Consider the following 17,351-nt stretch of genomic DNA (forward strand, 5'->3'; position numbering starts at 1 on the left):
AAGAATCGTTGTCACAAAATTTTTGAGTTTTCTAAGAGGAAAAAAACCCCCTTCCGCTTTATTATATTTAGTGATTTTTTTTTATTTTCATCACATTGATACAACAATTATACTTGAATTTTCACGTGAAGAGCACACATGTTAAAGGGGTTGAAGAAAATAGTGGAAGAAAAAATTGAACAAGAGTACACTGCCACTGGACAGATGATATTATTAACACTTGCACATTAAACTATGTATCATTATAAACCGATCGAATTTCGAATAAAGTGAAATAAAAAAAAAATTGCGGTTTCGCTGCTAACCGGTTTTGGAACCCTTAGTGGAAACAACTAAATAGTTGTCTTATTTAACTTTTTATTCTATTTAAATAAGAACATCCCATTTGAATATAAAAATACAATTTTCATCAACTGTTTCAATAAGTACAACTAATAAAATTTACTCTCATAATACTGGGTTGATACGATGCAAGTAGATTGGACATGTATTTTGGGGGTTGCCGTAGTTTTACAGAATTTATTTTTACAGAATGTTAAATTACAGAAAAAGGCGTAGAAGTTCAACCGTTAGATACCGAGATATTTCTCCACATATTACTTTGACAAATTCACTGGAAAGCCATTAATAAAAATCAAAATTTAAAGTTAAACAAAATAAATATGACAAAAAATCAAAGAAATCTCAATTCATTTTTAATGCCATATCCGACAGCAGATAAGACCAAGTTAATTAAAAGAAAAGATCAAGTATATCGATAGATAAATGATTCGCATTGTGATTAATTGAAGATAATTTTTATCGCGACTTACTTTATTCTTTTATAGAAATTTTATGTGAATGTACATTCATGTTTTCTAAAAATTACAGTGAATCAATGTCAGTTTTTTCATGTCATTATTATCAAATTACATATGTATATAGGAATGCATGTATGGGCATATTTATCTATGTTTAATTTTCAATGATACACTAATTTTTTTATATCAGATGAATGATCCAGTTTAAGTTGAATTTATTATTACTTATTTTATGTCTATTTTAAGCCATAACACGAAAAAATGCGAAAACCTGAAAATGAAATTTGACTCCATAACAAAAAAAAAACTACTTTATTAATATTGACAACTCAATTCACGTTCGATTAATTCGTAGTGTTTATTAAATTTTAAAATTAAGATTAAAATAGTTGACAGCAAAACATTTTCACTGGTGAAAAATCGGTTTTAAACATTCGTGCTCTTCAAAAGGAGCATTATAAAAAATAGATATGTAGAAGAGATAGTTGAACTATGTATATTATAGATTTAACTTGATTATTACAATGCATTTATTTGTAGATATATGAAAGATTAAAATCAATACCTATAAAATATTATAATAAATAGCTTATACATATATGTACATATTTCACCTGGAGATTTTGTGACTGTCACTAAATATTAATAACGATTGAATAGATTCATTAATTACAAAAATATATCCCTACCTTTATGAACAATTACCAAAACATAATGTGATTTAGATTGCGTTATAGTCTATAGATTAGAAAAAATATACATGCATATGTATATTTGAAAAAAATAAAATCTTTTTTTATGTTATGCTTTATACACAAATAATAAATCATTAAAAGATATAAAGATATAAAGCTATTAAAAGAGACATAAGTTTGTATTGTAAACATAATACATGAACAGTAAAATACTTAAAAAAATAAAAATACATGTTCATTTGTACATACATGTGTTTGTATGTATTTGGATAATACATGTATCATGTCACATTTGTAAATGTAAGTTAATCAGTAAACTTTTATCGATATCAAAGCACTGATTATATTCAATCTCTGTCCAAGATTTATATTTCGCAAATTTAACGGTAGATAACTGGCTAAAAATCCTATAAATGAGCACTAAAAACAGAGCACTCTCTAGTATCGAGCTCTGGGTCGAGCAAGTGTGGTTCCTATTTTTGCAGTTGAATTAATTTGCAATTCAAAAATGTTCAGTTTATTCCTTGTGATTCTCGGTGCTGTTTCCATTCATGGTCAAAGTGAACTTCCCGACGCTTGCGAGCCTGCAAAAGCTGCAAAAAATTTCAACTGGGATAAGGTTAATATATTTTACTTTCTTCGCATTATGTACAATTCTAACCATTATAATTATACATATTTGCTGAAAATATTAAACTTTGATTTATTTTATAATTAACTAACTAATTATACATATTTGCCGAAAATATCAAACTTTAATATATTAGTTGATTATTTTTATATTTATATTATATTAAAATTTGCATTTTCCAGCTCCACAATGTCCATGTACATATGAATATTCTTAATAGTTTTCATTTTGGCACATTTCTAATAATTTTTTTATATATATGTAGTTTCAAATAAATTCATATTCTTTTAATTATCCATAAAAAACGGTCACAGATAACTATTTTTTGATTTTTAAATGCTTTTTATTTTTTTATTAAAAAAAATAATGTTTACAATACATCGTATGTGTATATATATATATATATTTTTTTTTTTAACAGCTAATGATCTACTGATCATTTTCTATTTTACAATTTTAATTTAATTAACTTTGTTAGTAAATCATAGTATTACTTTATCCTAATGTTAATGTACAGCATAATAGGAAAATGAGCTCAAAAACCTATTTACAATTCTTACAGCTAATTATGAAAAACTACTATATTATCCAATTTAAAACGAAGTTAAAAATATTTTTTATAATCTAAATATCTATGTATTCCCTTCAATCGTACATTTTCTATATTAAACTTCTTTTAATAATAATTACTTAAAATCGAATTCACAATATCCATTGAAATGAAACAAATTAGAATAATTGTTTTATATTTTTAGTTATTTTATTTATCGGACCATTGTAATAATAGCATTACAATAAATTGTCACGATAATCAAAATAAAAATAAAAACTATACAAAAAAAATACAATACAGTAGCTTAAACATTAATTAGCATATAATCAATAAACTTTAATAATAGCACATCTAAATATAAAAATATTTTTTGCATACTTTTAATTTAAATTTGTAATTTAAATTAAAAATAGATATAAATAAAATAAAATAAAAACAATATTTCATATTAATATAATACTTTCTTTCTATCATACGTCAGTAAGACGAATGTATTATAATTAAAATTTATATATTAGTTTATAATAAAATACCTTCAGCTTGATCACATTTTGTGCATATTTGATTACGATATACAAAGTCAAAAACTAATAATTATTCAAGATGCATAGAATAAATTATGTATCTTAAACATGAAATGTGTGTAGCGAATGTTTTCTGGAAATGTTTTTTTTATATACATACATATGTTTATGCTATATTTTATCTTTTACAGTTTTCGAGTATCACTTGGTATCAATCGCATACAACAGATAAGTCATACCCATCAGAATGCATTACTTTCAAATCCGTAAAGGATGGTGAAACACTCAAGATACATGTGATGGGTTACAAAGAAAATAAAGAACAAATGAAAGATCTTAAAGTTACAAATTCAGGCACAGCTGATTTTGAGTTGAATGGAGGTATGCTTCATTTTTTTTATTTATACTGAATGTAAATAAATGCATCTAACGATTTTTTTTTTTGTATTGCAGATAAAAAATATACGTTTATAATGTACGAAGAAGGTAAATATGCTGTAGTTCATGAATGTTCAGATCCTGAAGTACCTAAAGTAGCTGGAGTCATTAAACCCATCGCCAACGAGAAAAGCATTAGTGAGTACATATACCTATTATAATTATTTTATTTAAAAAATGATTTTCGTATTCTTTATGTCGATATAAAATTAATAAATGAAAGTGTAATTGAAATCCTTTTCCATTTCCAGGTAACACCTGGATTCTTAGCAGTAGACCAGTCTTAGATTTTGGAGATTTTATGAAAATAGCTGAGGGATTGAATGGTCTAGCTATTGCAGAAAATATTGTATATAAAGACTTTAAAACCACCATTCAGATGGGTAAGACTTGCAGTGGTGGTGCAGTAACTCAAGCACTCGCAGCCTTAATGGTAGCCTGTGCAGCTCTGACGAGATTAATCTAAATTTTAATTTATTCGTTTTAGTTAATATTAAAATTATTAAATAAAATACAAATGTGTTTTTTGTATGTCTCCTTGTGATATTATTTCTATAATAAAGTACACGTCTATTCACAATCACAATATAACATTCACCGTGAATAATAGAATTTATTCAGACACAAATTTAAATTTTTAGAATATTTCAATGCATCTGCAACGTATTCAATAGTGTAGGTACCTTAAAATATTTTATTTAGCAGAAAAAAAACGTGATTTTGACGGCAAACTGTCAAAATAAACTGACTTTTATTGTAATTAAAGCATCCAGCGTTGAATATTTAATCCTGAAGTGCACATATATATGTATATGTACATATGTACATATATAACTGACCATTTATTATAATAATTACAGACCCGAAATCACTGGCCTTTTATTTTATTTACCTACCGACTTTATACTTCATTTAAAGTTATTGATCAATTACCATGCCTTTTTCCAATTATATTTACCAGATGAAACTTTGATAATTTCCTAAAATATTTATATACATACATACATACATACATACATAGTCGAAAATATAAAAAATATATACTGCGATTTTGTAGGTATCTCCTCCATCAAGAACCACCCTATATTGTAAAATATACGTATGAGTGGTGATTGGTGAATAATAGTCCGGTCAAATTAGGCCAAAAAATAAGCGTGAAGGTACATAAATTCACAACAAGCTGAAAGTGAGTAAAATTGTTCAAAACATAATTATAAATGACATGTCAAAACAAGTCATGTCATACTATAATTTCAGAGGGAATTCACTAGTTGCAAAAATTAAGAAGACCAAAAATTTATTTAGGAATTTTTTTTTTTAAATCTTATCGATTTAAGTAATTCAGACATCGTAGTATATATTTAGTTTTGTGATCATGCGAAAATTCATTCTTTCATGAACTAGAAAAAATGTGTGTTTTTTGTGTTTTTTGTCTGTTAGTATGTGGGTCTGTGTATTTTGGGGATTTTGGGGAACACCTTTAGTCCTATTAAGCTGATACTTATCGGTTACTGAAATTATCAATTTACGATGTAAATTTTTTTTCAAATTTTTAAGTTGACATGAAATGGTACCTCCTCTTTTTTTAAGTTTTTGGATTCAATATCTCCCAAGCCACTAACCGAATCAGATTGAATTTTTTTTACATGTAAAAGAAATATTAAAATTTTATACACTAACTGAAATATCATCGCATGGGTTATGCAATGGTTCTTAACCTTTTCGAAGTCACGTTGCACTTTTTATCGTGAGAAAAAATGGCGGTGCACCAGAATTAAACGGCCAAATTAAACAAATTGCATAACAGTTAAAGAAAAAAAAAATAAAGAAAAAACATATACAAATACGGAACAAAGATATATACAAATACTAAAATTAACTTACTTTAAATAAACAAAATGAAATTTATTTGATGTAAAAATCAATTAATGTGATTCCTGAGCTTCTCAAATTGTACAGATTTCAGAAATATTAGGTCGAATATTTGATATAGTCTTATTTAGGTTGATACATTGAGTATCAACCTAAATAAGATTTATAAAACTTTGATACATTGAGAATCAATCTAAATAAGATTGAAACGTTGATACATTGAGTATCAACCTAAATAAGATTTAAAAAAAAGATTTATAAAACTACCTCGTATTTTAGATTGATACATTGAGCTGTGGAATTTCGTACTTAGCAGTATAAAAATTGGTTTCATTAAAAATTCAATTTTCCAAAATGAGTATGCAGGAATTTAGGATTTCTGTCCAGTTTTCTACATGAGGGCACCAAACATTTTGTTGCAGTTTTCAACATCATATTTGTGTGAGCTCGGTTTCTCAATAATCTAATATATGTACATGTAGGTATAATTTAGAAAAAAACTTTGTAACTATTGTTGGTTCGTCGAAAAACAAATGAATATTCAAATAGATTTAACTGAAATAAAACTATTCAAATAAATTTAATAAAATGTTTACTATTAGATTAGTCATGTTTAAGCGGTTTATATTACAAAAACAGAGTGAAGCCGGGTAGTAAAACTACTAGTATATAATAACATGAAGATCAATTATTAAATTATTCTTTATTAAGAAATTCAATTATCGATTTTGCTTTAAGTTAGCTGTTCTTCTTGAATCTGCTAAATCGCGAATACTTTTCACACAATAATGGACCAGATATTGGCTGCCCAGACAATCGTTTTTGAATGAACCACATAAAAATACACTCTTCGACTTCTTCATTTCCTGATTTTTTCATAACCTTACGCTCTGAGGTTCCATCTTCTGACATTAAAGAATCAGTAAACTTCATAATTTTTCACTTGTTTGAATGTTCACAAATTTTTTTTATATCCGAGATCGTCGACTTTCAAATACTATATTTATTTGACTAAAAACGTCCTGAAACACCGCTTTTTAAAGCATTGATTATTCTAATTTGCCTTTTAATAACAATACACGTTTTCTTTTCCATATTGCTAATATTATAAATAAATATTTAAATCGCAATCAAATTTACGATCAAAGAAACAAATGTCCTTTGAGTATTGAATTTTGAAAACAACTGACTCATTTTCAAAGTCATAAAATTTATGTTTGTTTTCAATAATCCAGATAATCGAGGTTTTACTAAATTAGGGTTTTTTGTCTTTGCAACAGTAAAAATATCCTTTAAATGAGCCTACCATTGACGGAGCTCCATCCGTACAAATTCCTACACATAACGCCCATGATATTTGAAATTGTTCTAAATATGAAGAAATAGAATCAAAAACGTCGTGTCCTGTCGTACGCTCTACAAGTTCTTTGCAGCATACATAGGTATTGATTCACTATTATGTTTTCATTTATGAAACGAATGAATCCTATTTTCACTATTTCGTGCACCGGTTAAGAACCACTGGGTTATGGCATATCATGTTTTTAAATAAAAAAAATTAAAAGAAATATGTCGGCCAATTACAAACATTGCAGCATTTTTTTTATTATATGTACAAGTCGCTGAATTACGAGACACTGAAAAACTCGCAAATTAACGAGACATGAATTGTAGATAAATTTTATTGTACATTAATCATACTCAAATAGTGGTGACATAGTAGGTAGGAAGGTTTATAGTCAATTTTAATCGGGAACCGTTTCAACAAATAAATCAGAGAAAATTGGAAAACTCTGATAGGAAACGATCGACCTGGAGTCACAAATACCCAGGTCTGACCAGCAGCACTACAGATACACTCAGAAAAATTCTTTTCAATCGAGGTCAGCTCATGAGATCGAACCCGGCGCCTCTCGGTGTTAGGCAGAAGCTTAACGACCGAGCTATGCTGCTGGCAGTTACAGTGAAACCATATTTCAAGTGAAAATATATTTTCATTCGTAAAAATATATTTTCACCAATTCAAACAGTGAAAATGTATCAAACAATGAATTTACAACGTTTAACTCTATAAATTTAACCCTAACAACCTAATGAATAGGGCCTACCCTTACTAAACCTAACCTATCCTAACCTTTACGAAATACCAACCTTAACAATCTAATCTTAAATGAATAAAACCAACCTAGAAAATGTTACTGGTTATGATTTCACTGAAACCGTTATGATTTCACCGGAAGTGGCGGTTTACTCTTGTTCGATTTCTCTTACGCTGTTTTTTTACGTCGTTTTAAATATGTGTGCTCTTCATAAGCAAATTCATGTACATATGTATATGATGAAAAAAAAAATCATCAAATTTAATCAACCAGTAGTGGAATTTTTTCCTCTTAGAAACGTCAAAAATATCGTGAATATACGACTTTTTCCGCGCCACTGAACGTATCAAGCTGATAATATTTATTTGTGTTATTTATGTGCTAACTTAGCGTTGATAAGGTTTTGGTTAGAAATCGTAAACCGGAAGTAATACTTTTTTATAAAAAAATATTTCTATATTATTGATATTTCATGTTGATAATATATCTGTATAGTGTTATTTAGTAATAAAAAAAATTCGACAACCGGAAGTATGTAGAATTCTTGTCTTGTGTGAGTTTCCCTACATTTGCGCTCAATCTGTATCGAAAATGATCTCATAGCACGTCAACGTGTATGTATGTACATATTTATGTACGTATGTTTCATTGTCGAATTTTGTTTTTGATACTTTTTATATTCACCAAATACATAGTTTAGGTCATGGTTTGGTTACTTAAACTATCAAAATTTTAATATTTAGCCAGCAGATTGGCTTAATGGTAGCGTATATACATATTTAGCACCACTGCGATCACTGGTTCGATCCGCCAAAAAAATTATGGTTATATTTGGGGGTTTTGTGACTCCAAATCGATCGTTTCTCTATCAGAGTTTGCCAATTTTATGTGATCATTGTTGAAACGATTCCTGAAAATATTGATATTCATCTCCACCGCCATTTCCCACCGTGGTCCTGAACAGCGTCATCCGTTCAGGAATTCCCACCACATATATGTATGTATATGTATATATATATATAGACGTGCTTCTGCGTTCTTCCCGCTATTACTCGCTTAAACCCGGCTATTGCACGAAATTTAATCTAAAAACTTAACCATCTAATCACTTATTTTACTAATTGCATCCTAGTATAATTTAAGTGTAAAAATAAACAGCAAATCGGTCGTAAAAAGCGGTTTTATATCAGTTATTTCGAAAAATTTTGTGCTAATTTTTGTGTCAAATCTGAGCAAAAAAAATATAAGAACGAGATACATCTCCTTACCTGAATACAAAAAAAGGGTCCTTCAGTCGGTCCCACAGAAGCAATAAATCTTCCACATAATTGCTTTCAGCCAAAAATCTTTAACGAACTTTACTTAATAGAATAATAGCAAACAGAAACGGTGTTTCCCAACTGTCTATCAGTTCTTTTTCATATTTAAATTATATTAAAGTAATTCGTGTAATTTTATATTCTTTACTAAAGTTATTATTAAAATATTAAATTGAAAAACCGCACTCACATATATAAATCCGTTGTCTCCAAAGAGTCGTCTCACGATAAAGATCTATAAAAAAGTAGTATAACAATTGCTAATCTATTATTATCATAACTAACTACTTTCACTTACAAAGTTACCCTGTTAAATGGCATGTAATAACTCATAAGTGATCCAAGTGATACCTAGGATGACTATCTGTCAAAGCTGACCACAGAGAAGAGTCTATGGCGGTAAGAACTCACTCCTTGAATGGAAATCTCTCTCAAGTACCGCCTTTTTCTCAACACATCTTGGATAAATGCGAGAAAAATAATATCCAAACCTCCAACAAGGTAAGAGTGACGATGGATGATAGCTTAGCTAATAGAAACCTGTATTTAGCCACGTACAATGTAAGAACGTTATCGAGTGAAGGAAGTGTGCTTGCATTAGAGAATGAATTAGAAAATATCAAATGGGATATAGTAGGACTTAGTGAAGTAAGACGAAAACAGCAAAACCAAATAATCCTAAAAAGTGGTAACTGTCTCTACTGGAGAGGGCTACCAAATGGTAGAATAGGAGGAGTAGGGTTTCTTATCAATAAGAGAATAGAAAGAAATATTATAGAAATAAGCGACATATCGGAACGTATATGCTATATAGTATTAAGAATCTCGAGCAGGTACACTTGTCAAATCTTCCAAGTGTACGCCCCCACATCTAGCCACCCAGACGAGGAAATAGAAGACTTCTACGAAAAAATACAGGACGCATACGATAATAGCCGTCACCACTTTAAAATAATCATGGGCGACTTTAACGCAAAAATAGGACAAAAGGCAAATACAGAAAGAGCAGTAGGCAATTTTGGTACCGGCCAAAGAAACGACAGAGGCGATCGCCTCATAGAATTCGCAGAACACAACAGGCTCTTTATCACTAATTCATTTTTCAGGAAAAACACCAACAATAAGTGGACTTGAGAGAGTCCTAAAGGAGACAGAAACGAGATCGATTTCATCCTAACAAATGCCCTGCACTCCGTTAAAGACGTTAGTGTTTTAAGTAAAGTAGATATAGGTAGCGATCACAGATTAGTCCGTGCCAAGATGGCCATTAATATAAATTGCGAACGTAGGAAATTAATAAAAGGATGCAGTAACTCTTCAGATTTCGCTCAACTAAGGTCTAGGAAAAAGGAATTCGAACTCGAACTTGGAAATCGATACGGGAAATTAAACCCAGAAGCAGACATCGAGGAATTGAACACTGTAATTAGTTCGGTTCTTACCTCAACAGGTAAGAAATTAGGTGGATTCAGGAAACAGATTAAATTAAGCAAAATTTCAGCGGAAACAAAAAACCTAATTAAGCATAAAAGGAATTTAGATAGGGATAATAATAAGCAAGAATACAATCTAGTAAATAAGGAAATTAAAAAGAGAATAGTCAGGGATGTCAGGGATTTTAACAGCAAGCTAATAGAAAATACCATTAAGAATAACCGTAGCCTGAAAAAGTGCAAACAGGATCTTTTCTTAGGCAAAAACCAAATGATCGCAATCAGATCAGAGAGCGGAGTAATAATTAGGAATAGAGAAGAAATCATAGACAGAGTTTACACGTTCTATGCAAAACTATACGAGAACGACAACGGCCAATTCCCCGCTCTGGAATCGACACACGGCCAAAGGGTTCCTGCAGTATTGCCTAGCGAAGTAGAGGCCGCGCTAAAAACTGCAAAGAACGGTAAAACCCCAGGGGAAGATAATATTCCCATTGACTTACTAAAATGTGGCGGCCCCCCCCTAATTAATATCTTAGCTAGGCTTTTCAGCAAATGCATCCAGAACCAAGCTATACCAGAAGGATGGAATAACGCAACTATCATTTTAATACACAAAAAAGGCGACAAAAGCGATATCAAGAACTACCGACCCATTAGTCTACTTTCAGCGGTCTACAAGCTCTTCACGAAGGTTATTACAGAAAGGCTGAAGAATATCCTCGACGAGAACCAACCTATAGAGCAGGCAGGGTTTAGGGCAAATTTCAGCACAATGGACCACCTCCAAGTAGTTGGCGAACTAATCGAGCGCGCCAACGAATATCAACGGCCATTGTGCCTAGGTTTCGTCGATTATGAGAAAGCCTTCGATACAGTTAGTCATAATGCAGTACTTAACGCTCTAAAAACACAGGGAGTGCCGGAACCCTATGTGGGACTGTTAGCTGCAATATATAAGAATGCCACAGCTTCGGTTAAAATTTTTTCAGGTACAGATAGATTTAGCATAGGAAAAGGAGTAAGACAAGGAGATACAATCTCGCCCAAGTTATTCAATGCGGTGCTTGAGGGAGTTTTCAGGAAATTGGATTGGGATACAGCCGGAGTAAGCATCAATGGTCGCTTTTTGAGTCACCTTCGGTTCGCAGACGATATAGTTTTAGTAGCTCGTGATTCAGCTGACCTACTTATCAGACTAACACAGCTGGACAGGGAAAGTAGAAAAGTAGGATTAAAAATTAACGTAGATAAGACTAAACTAATGTTCAATAGTTATTGCATGCCTGATAGCATCCCCTTAGATGATAAACCAGTAGAAGTAGTAAATAATTATTTATATTTAGGTCAAATAATTGACATGTCTGGTAGTAAAAATGAAGAGATAAAGAGACGTATGAAATTAGGGTGGAGTGCATTTGGACGGATGAATGCTGTTTTTAAATCAAAAATGCCACTCTGCCTGAAGAAAAGGATCTTTGATCAATGCGTTTTGCCAGTGATGACGTATGGATGTGAAACTTGGACACTGAACGCCAAGATGCAAAATAAAATCCAATGCACTCAAAGAAGTATGGAACGCTGTATGCTTGGCATAACGAGGAAAGACAGGAAGCGGAACACGTGGGTGAGAAATATGACAAGGGTAGTGGACATAGTGGATAGAGTGAAGAGATTGAAATGGCAATGGGCGGGTCACGTAGCTAGGAGGATGGACGAAAGGTGGACAAAAGAAGTGCTTGAATGGTACCCGAGAGAAGGCAAAAGAGTAAAAGGAAGACCGCAAGGAAGATGGGTGAACGAAATTAGGAAAATGTGCGGAATGAGATGGATGAGTGTTGCGCAAAACAGAGACGAGTGGAAGCGTGCTGGAGAGGCCTTCATCCAGCAGTGGATGGCGAATGGCTGTAAATGATGATGATGATGATGATATATATATATATATATATACATATACATACATATATGTGGTGGGAATTCCTCAACAGATGACGCTGTTCAGGACCACGGTGGGAAATGGCGGTGGAGATGAATATCAAACACGTGCGTTTTCAGTCATGTTGTTTATTAAAACGACACCACGCGGTGGTTTAGCAACCAACCGCCCCCAGTGGAAGGTTAAAGCTACTAACTGTAAAATAGCTGTCGCTTTCGCGCACTCTGCCACTTTTCATCCCCTCCATCAGCCTTCCGTTCAATTCCAATATAAATAATTTCTTAATGTTTTTATAGCAAATATTTTTCAGTAATTCTCACGGACCAACATCATATTTTTAAATAAAAAAGTTATATATGAATACTAGTGAAAATTAGTTCATATATACAAATAAAAAACATAGATAAAGTAATAATATTAAATATAAGTAGTAAAATTTATTTTGTTGAATTCAAAGAAGTACAATATCTATATATGTATGTACTTAGACAAAGATGAAAAATGAAAATGAAAAAAAAACTAATGAGACGTGAGCTTTTTTGTCATCAGATAACTTGTCCAGTCGTGGTTTTATCGAAGACAATTAATTCCACACGTAATGGATCACGAATATTTACACTATTACGATATTTTGTCTTTATTAAACTAATGGTTGAGAAACCAGTCTCGTAAAGGTAAAAGAGTTTCAGTGCATATTCTTAAATATCTGGGAAGAATTCTGCTTTCAATTTGATCTAAAAGGACGCAAGTGAAGTTATGGTTTCAAAACACTTTTTTAATTCTTCATTTGTAGTCGGATCAATTAGTTTATCTTCCAAATTAATTAATATATACGTTATAATAAGCTATTGTTTTAATTTTTTTAAATCATGAACATTATATATATATATATATATATATATATATATATATATATATATATATATATATATATATATATATATATATATATATATATATTTTTTTTTTTTATTTTATTTTACATATATACCAGGAAGGCCTTACAGGTAAATCCCAATGCGCCTTCCTGGCCAATTACAAATACAAATACAGCATTTTTATTATAAGTCGTTGAATTGCGAGACACTGAAAAAACTCGCAAATTAACGAGACATCTATGAATTGTACATAAATTTTTATTGTACATCAATCAAATTTTTCAAATAGTGGTGACATAGTAGGTAGGAAGGATTTTTAGCCAATTTTTTTTTCCGGGAACCGTTTCAACAATGAAATCAGAGAAAATTGGCAAACTCTGATAGGAAACGATCAACCTGGAGTCACAAATCCAGGTCTGACCAACAGCATACTCTGAAAAATTCATTTTCATTCAGGGATAGAACCCGGCACCTTCTTGACGGTAAGCAGAAGCTTAACGTCCGAGCTATGCTGCTGGCATATATATATGTTCAATATATATATGTTCATGGTTTTGATTATAACAAAATTTCGGACGAGCCGCCACTGATACGTATATATCATATTATGGTTGTAAATGTTACTTTATCAGTCTTCCCGCATATATAAGTAAATCGATAGCCAAATTCAGATTTCATACATATTCATATATACAGAAGTACATACATACATAGATATGTCGATAGATAACTAACGAAAAATCCTATAAATATGCGCCAAAATTAAGCATTCCCTAGTTTCGCGCTCTGGGTCGAACTAGTGTAGTCACTTACTTGACTTTGCAATTGAATTAATTTGCAATTCAAAAATGTTCAGTTTATTCCTTGTGATTCTCGGTGCTGTTTCCATTCATGGTCAAAGTGAACTTCCCGACGCTTGCGAGCCTGCAAAAGCTGCAGAAAATTTCAACTGGGATAAGGTTAATATATTTTACTTTCTTCGCATTATGTACAATTCTAACCATTATAATTATACATATTTGCTGAAAATATTAAACTTTGATTTATTTATATCATTATCCAGCGACAAAATGTCCATGTATTCTAAATATTGTCTTAATAGTTTTCATTTTGGCACATTTCTAATAAAAATTTTATTCCTTTCAAATACATTATTATTCGTTTAATTATCCATAATAAAACGGATATAGGTAATTATGAAAAATATCGTGCTCATACGAGATTATCAAGTAATATGTACCTACTATAATAATCACTTTGGAACGAAGCAAATTTTTTTATAATCTAAATATCTAATCCTTTCAATCGTGAATTTTCTATATGAAACTTCGTCTCATAATAATTACTTAAAAACATATTCACAATATCCAGTGGAATGAAACTAATTGGAATAATTATTTTATATTTTTATTTATTTCATTGTTCGGACCGTTGTAGCATTACATGTAATTGTCACGATAATCAAAATAAAAATAAAAATTGTACAAAAAAACCCCCAAAATACAGAGACACAACCATTTTTTCCATATCACGAAAACATGATCAGTGATCGACTCAGTCGATCTCGAATCAGTCAAAAACTCGAGTTCGAATTTTCGCATGATCACAACACTTCATATATTGTTACTACGTACGATAAAGTAAAAATATATTATTTAATATATAATAAATATATTATATAATAATAAAAATATATTATATATTATATATATATATATATATATATATATATATATATATATATATATATATATATATATATATATATATATATATATATATATATATCATATAATCAATCAACTTTTATAATAGCACATAGCACTTTTATAATATTTAATTTAAATTAAAAATAGATGTAATGAAAATTAAATAAAAACAATATTTCATATTGATATTATACTTTCTTTCTATTATACAACAGTAAGACGAATGTATTATAATGGTAATTACTATATTCGTTTATAATAAAATACCTTCAGTTTGCTTATATTTTGCGAAAAATTGATTACGATATACAAAGTCAACAACTTATAGTTAGTGAAAATGCATAGAAGAAAATTTCTATTTTAAAGAGTAAATTTGTCTAGCGAATTTTCCCTGAAAATGATTTAACATACATATACTATATTTGATCTTTTGCAGTTTTCGAGTATCACTTGGTATCAATCGCATACAACAGATAAGTCATACCCATCAGAATGCATTACTTTCAAATCCGACAAGGATGGTGACATATACAAGATACATGTGATGGGTTACAAAGACAATAAAGAACAAATAAAGAATCTTAATGTTAAAAAAACAGGTGCAGGTTATTTCGAGTTGGACGGAGGTATGCTTCATTTTTTTTTATCCTGAAAGTAAATAAATGCATTATCTAACTATTATTTTCTGTATCGCAGCTAAAAAATATACGTTTATAATGTACGAAGAAGGTAAATATGCTGTAGTTCATGAATGTTCAGATCCTAAAACTGTACCTGAAGTATCTGAAATTAAACCCATCGCCGACCCGAAAAGTAAAAGTGAGTGCATACACCCATTATTATTATTTTATTTAAAAAATGATTTTCGTATTCTTTATGTCGATATAAAATTAATAAATGAAAGTGTAATTGAAATCCTTTTCCATTTCCAGGTAACACCTGGATTCTTAGCAGTAGACCAGTCTTAGATTTTGGAGATTTTATGAAAATAGCTGAGGGATTGAAAGGTCTAGCTATTGCAGAAAATATTGTATATAAAGACTTTAAAACCACCATTCAGATGGGTAAGACTTGCAGTGGTGGTGCAGTAACTCAAGCACTCGCAGCCTTAATGGTAGCCTGTGCAGCTCTGACGAGATTAATCTAAATTTTAATTTATTCGTTTTAGTTAATATTAAAATTATTAAATAAAATACAAATGTGTTTTTGTATGTCACCTTATATTTAAGTACACATCTATGCAAAAAAATATAAACGTGATTGGTATCGGTCACCGAGAAAAATAGAATTTATTCAGATATACTCGTAAATCAAAATTTTTAAAATATTTCAATGCATATGCAACATATTCAGTGTATCTTGAAATATTTTTCACTCGTGTAAAACAAAAACGCACAGCGCTGATAAAGCCGCGTATATTATAAACCGAACAAATTTAAAAAAATTATCTTTGGAATAGCAGCAAGAAATAACAACAATGAATTAGTCATATTTGATTATTCTGCTTTTTGAAAGCTGCACTTGTAATGTACAATGCAATATTTGTACGTTTGAAAATCATTTCATACTACATATGTGTACTATACTAAAAAAATTCGGATGTGAACAACCCATAACTTTATCTTTGTTTTTGAGAAATATAAGAAGAATACTTGAATTTTTTCATGAAGAGTACACATGTTTATGGGGTCGTAAAATATAGTGGAAGAAAAATTGAACAAGAATAAACTGCCACTTCCGGTCGAACGATGATTACCAAATTTTATACATAACTTGGTATTAAGCATAAACTCCTACATATAAAATGTCAGTTCAATAAAACAAAAATTTTCTGAACAAAACATAAAAAAACTCGATTCTCTACAGTAAAAGTACTACTTCCGGTTCAGGTAAAAATATTAAGGTATAAAAAATTCTATGAAATGTAAAACAAATCAGTACGATTTGTTTAGCGGTTTGGGAAATAATTGAATTAAAAAACTTAATAAAAACAGGAGGAACCATTTTCGGGAATAAGGGAGGTACAATTTCCGATCAACTTAAAATTTAAAAAAAATTTACGTCGTATCGATACTAAGTTACAGTTTGATATGACTAACGCTGTTCAAAAAATCCCCAAAATACACAGACACACACACATATTTTCTAGATCAAGAAATCGTGATCGGTGATCGATTCTGAGTTCGAATCAGTCAAAATCTCGAGTTCGAATTTTTGCATAATCGCAAAACTTAATCTATTGTTACTACGTACATTTTATTTTATTTTTATTTTTACAAATCAATTACTCGTCATTACAGATCGCTCCAATGCGACGGGTGTACGTTAACGAAATACGGAATACATAAACAATTAGAAATCAGAAATACAGTAATACACATACAATCAGAATATATAGCATATAACAATTAATCAGAATCCGGATTCCTGTTTGAGTTCCATATCCAGATTCAGTTCCGGT

The 17,351-nt window shown here is 30.3% G+C and overlaps 1 protein-coding gene across 1 annotated transcript; it reads left to right on the top strand.

Annotated features, from left to right (window-relative positions):
* The first annotated feature begins 1,851 nt into the window (after window positions 1–1,851).
* Window positions 1,852–4,515, top strand: LOC143921082 (uncharacterized). The gene is made up of 4 exons (XM_077444208.1): window positions 1,852–2,114; window positions 3,395–3,584; window positions 3,657–3,779; window positions 3,893–4,515. The coding sequence occupies exons 1-4, from the start codon at window positions 2,004–2,006 to the stop codon at window positions 4,105–4,107; spliced, it is 639 nt and encodes a 212-aa protein (XP_077300334.1). The 5' UTR covers window positions 1,852–2,003; the 3' UTR covers window positions 4,108–4,515.
* The last annotated feature ends 12,836 nt before the right edge of the window (window positions 4,516–17,351 follow it).

Source organism: Arctopsyche grandis, chromosome 13, assembly GCF_051622035.1.
Source record: "Arctopsyche grandis isolate Sample6627 chromosome 13, ASM5162203v2, whole genome shotgun sequence".
NCBI classification, from domain to species: domain Eukaryota; kingdom Metazoa; phylum Arthropoda; class Insecta; order Trichoptera; family Hydropsychidae; genus Arctopsyche; species Arctopsyche grandis.

Excerpts from the sequence above, each read along its gene's own strand:
- LOC143921082 (XM_077444208.1), top strand. The coding sequence starts at position 2,004 with ATGTTCAGTTTATTCCTTGTGATTCTCGGTGCTGTTTCCATTCATGGT. Across the intron at positions 2,115-3,394 it reads AAAATTTCAACTGGGATAAG|TTTTCGAGTATCACTTGGTA; the intron begins GTTAATATATTT and ends TATCTTTTACAG. Across the intron at positions 3,780-3,892 it reads CGCCAACGAGAAAAGCATTA|GTAACACCTGGATTCTTAGC; the intron begins GTGAGTACATAT and ends TTCCATTTCCAG.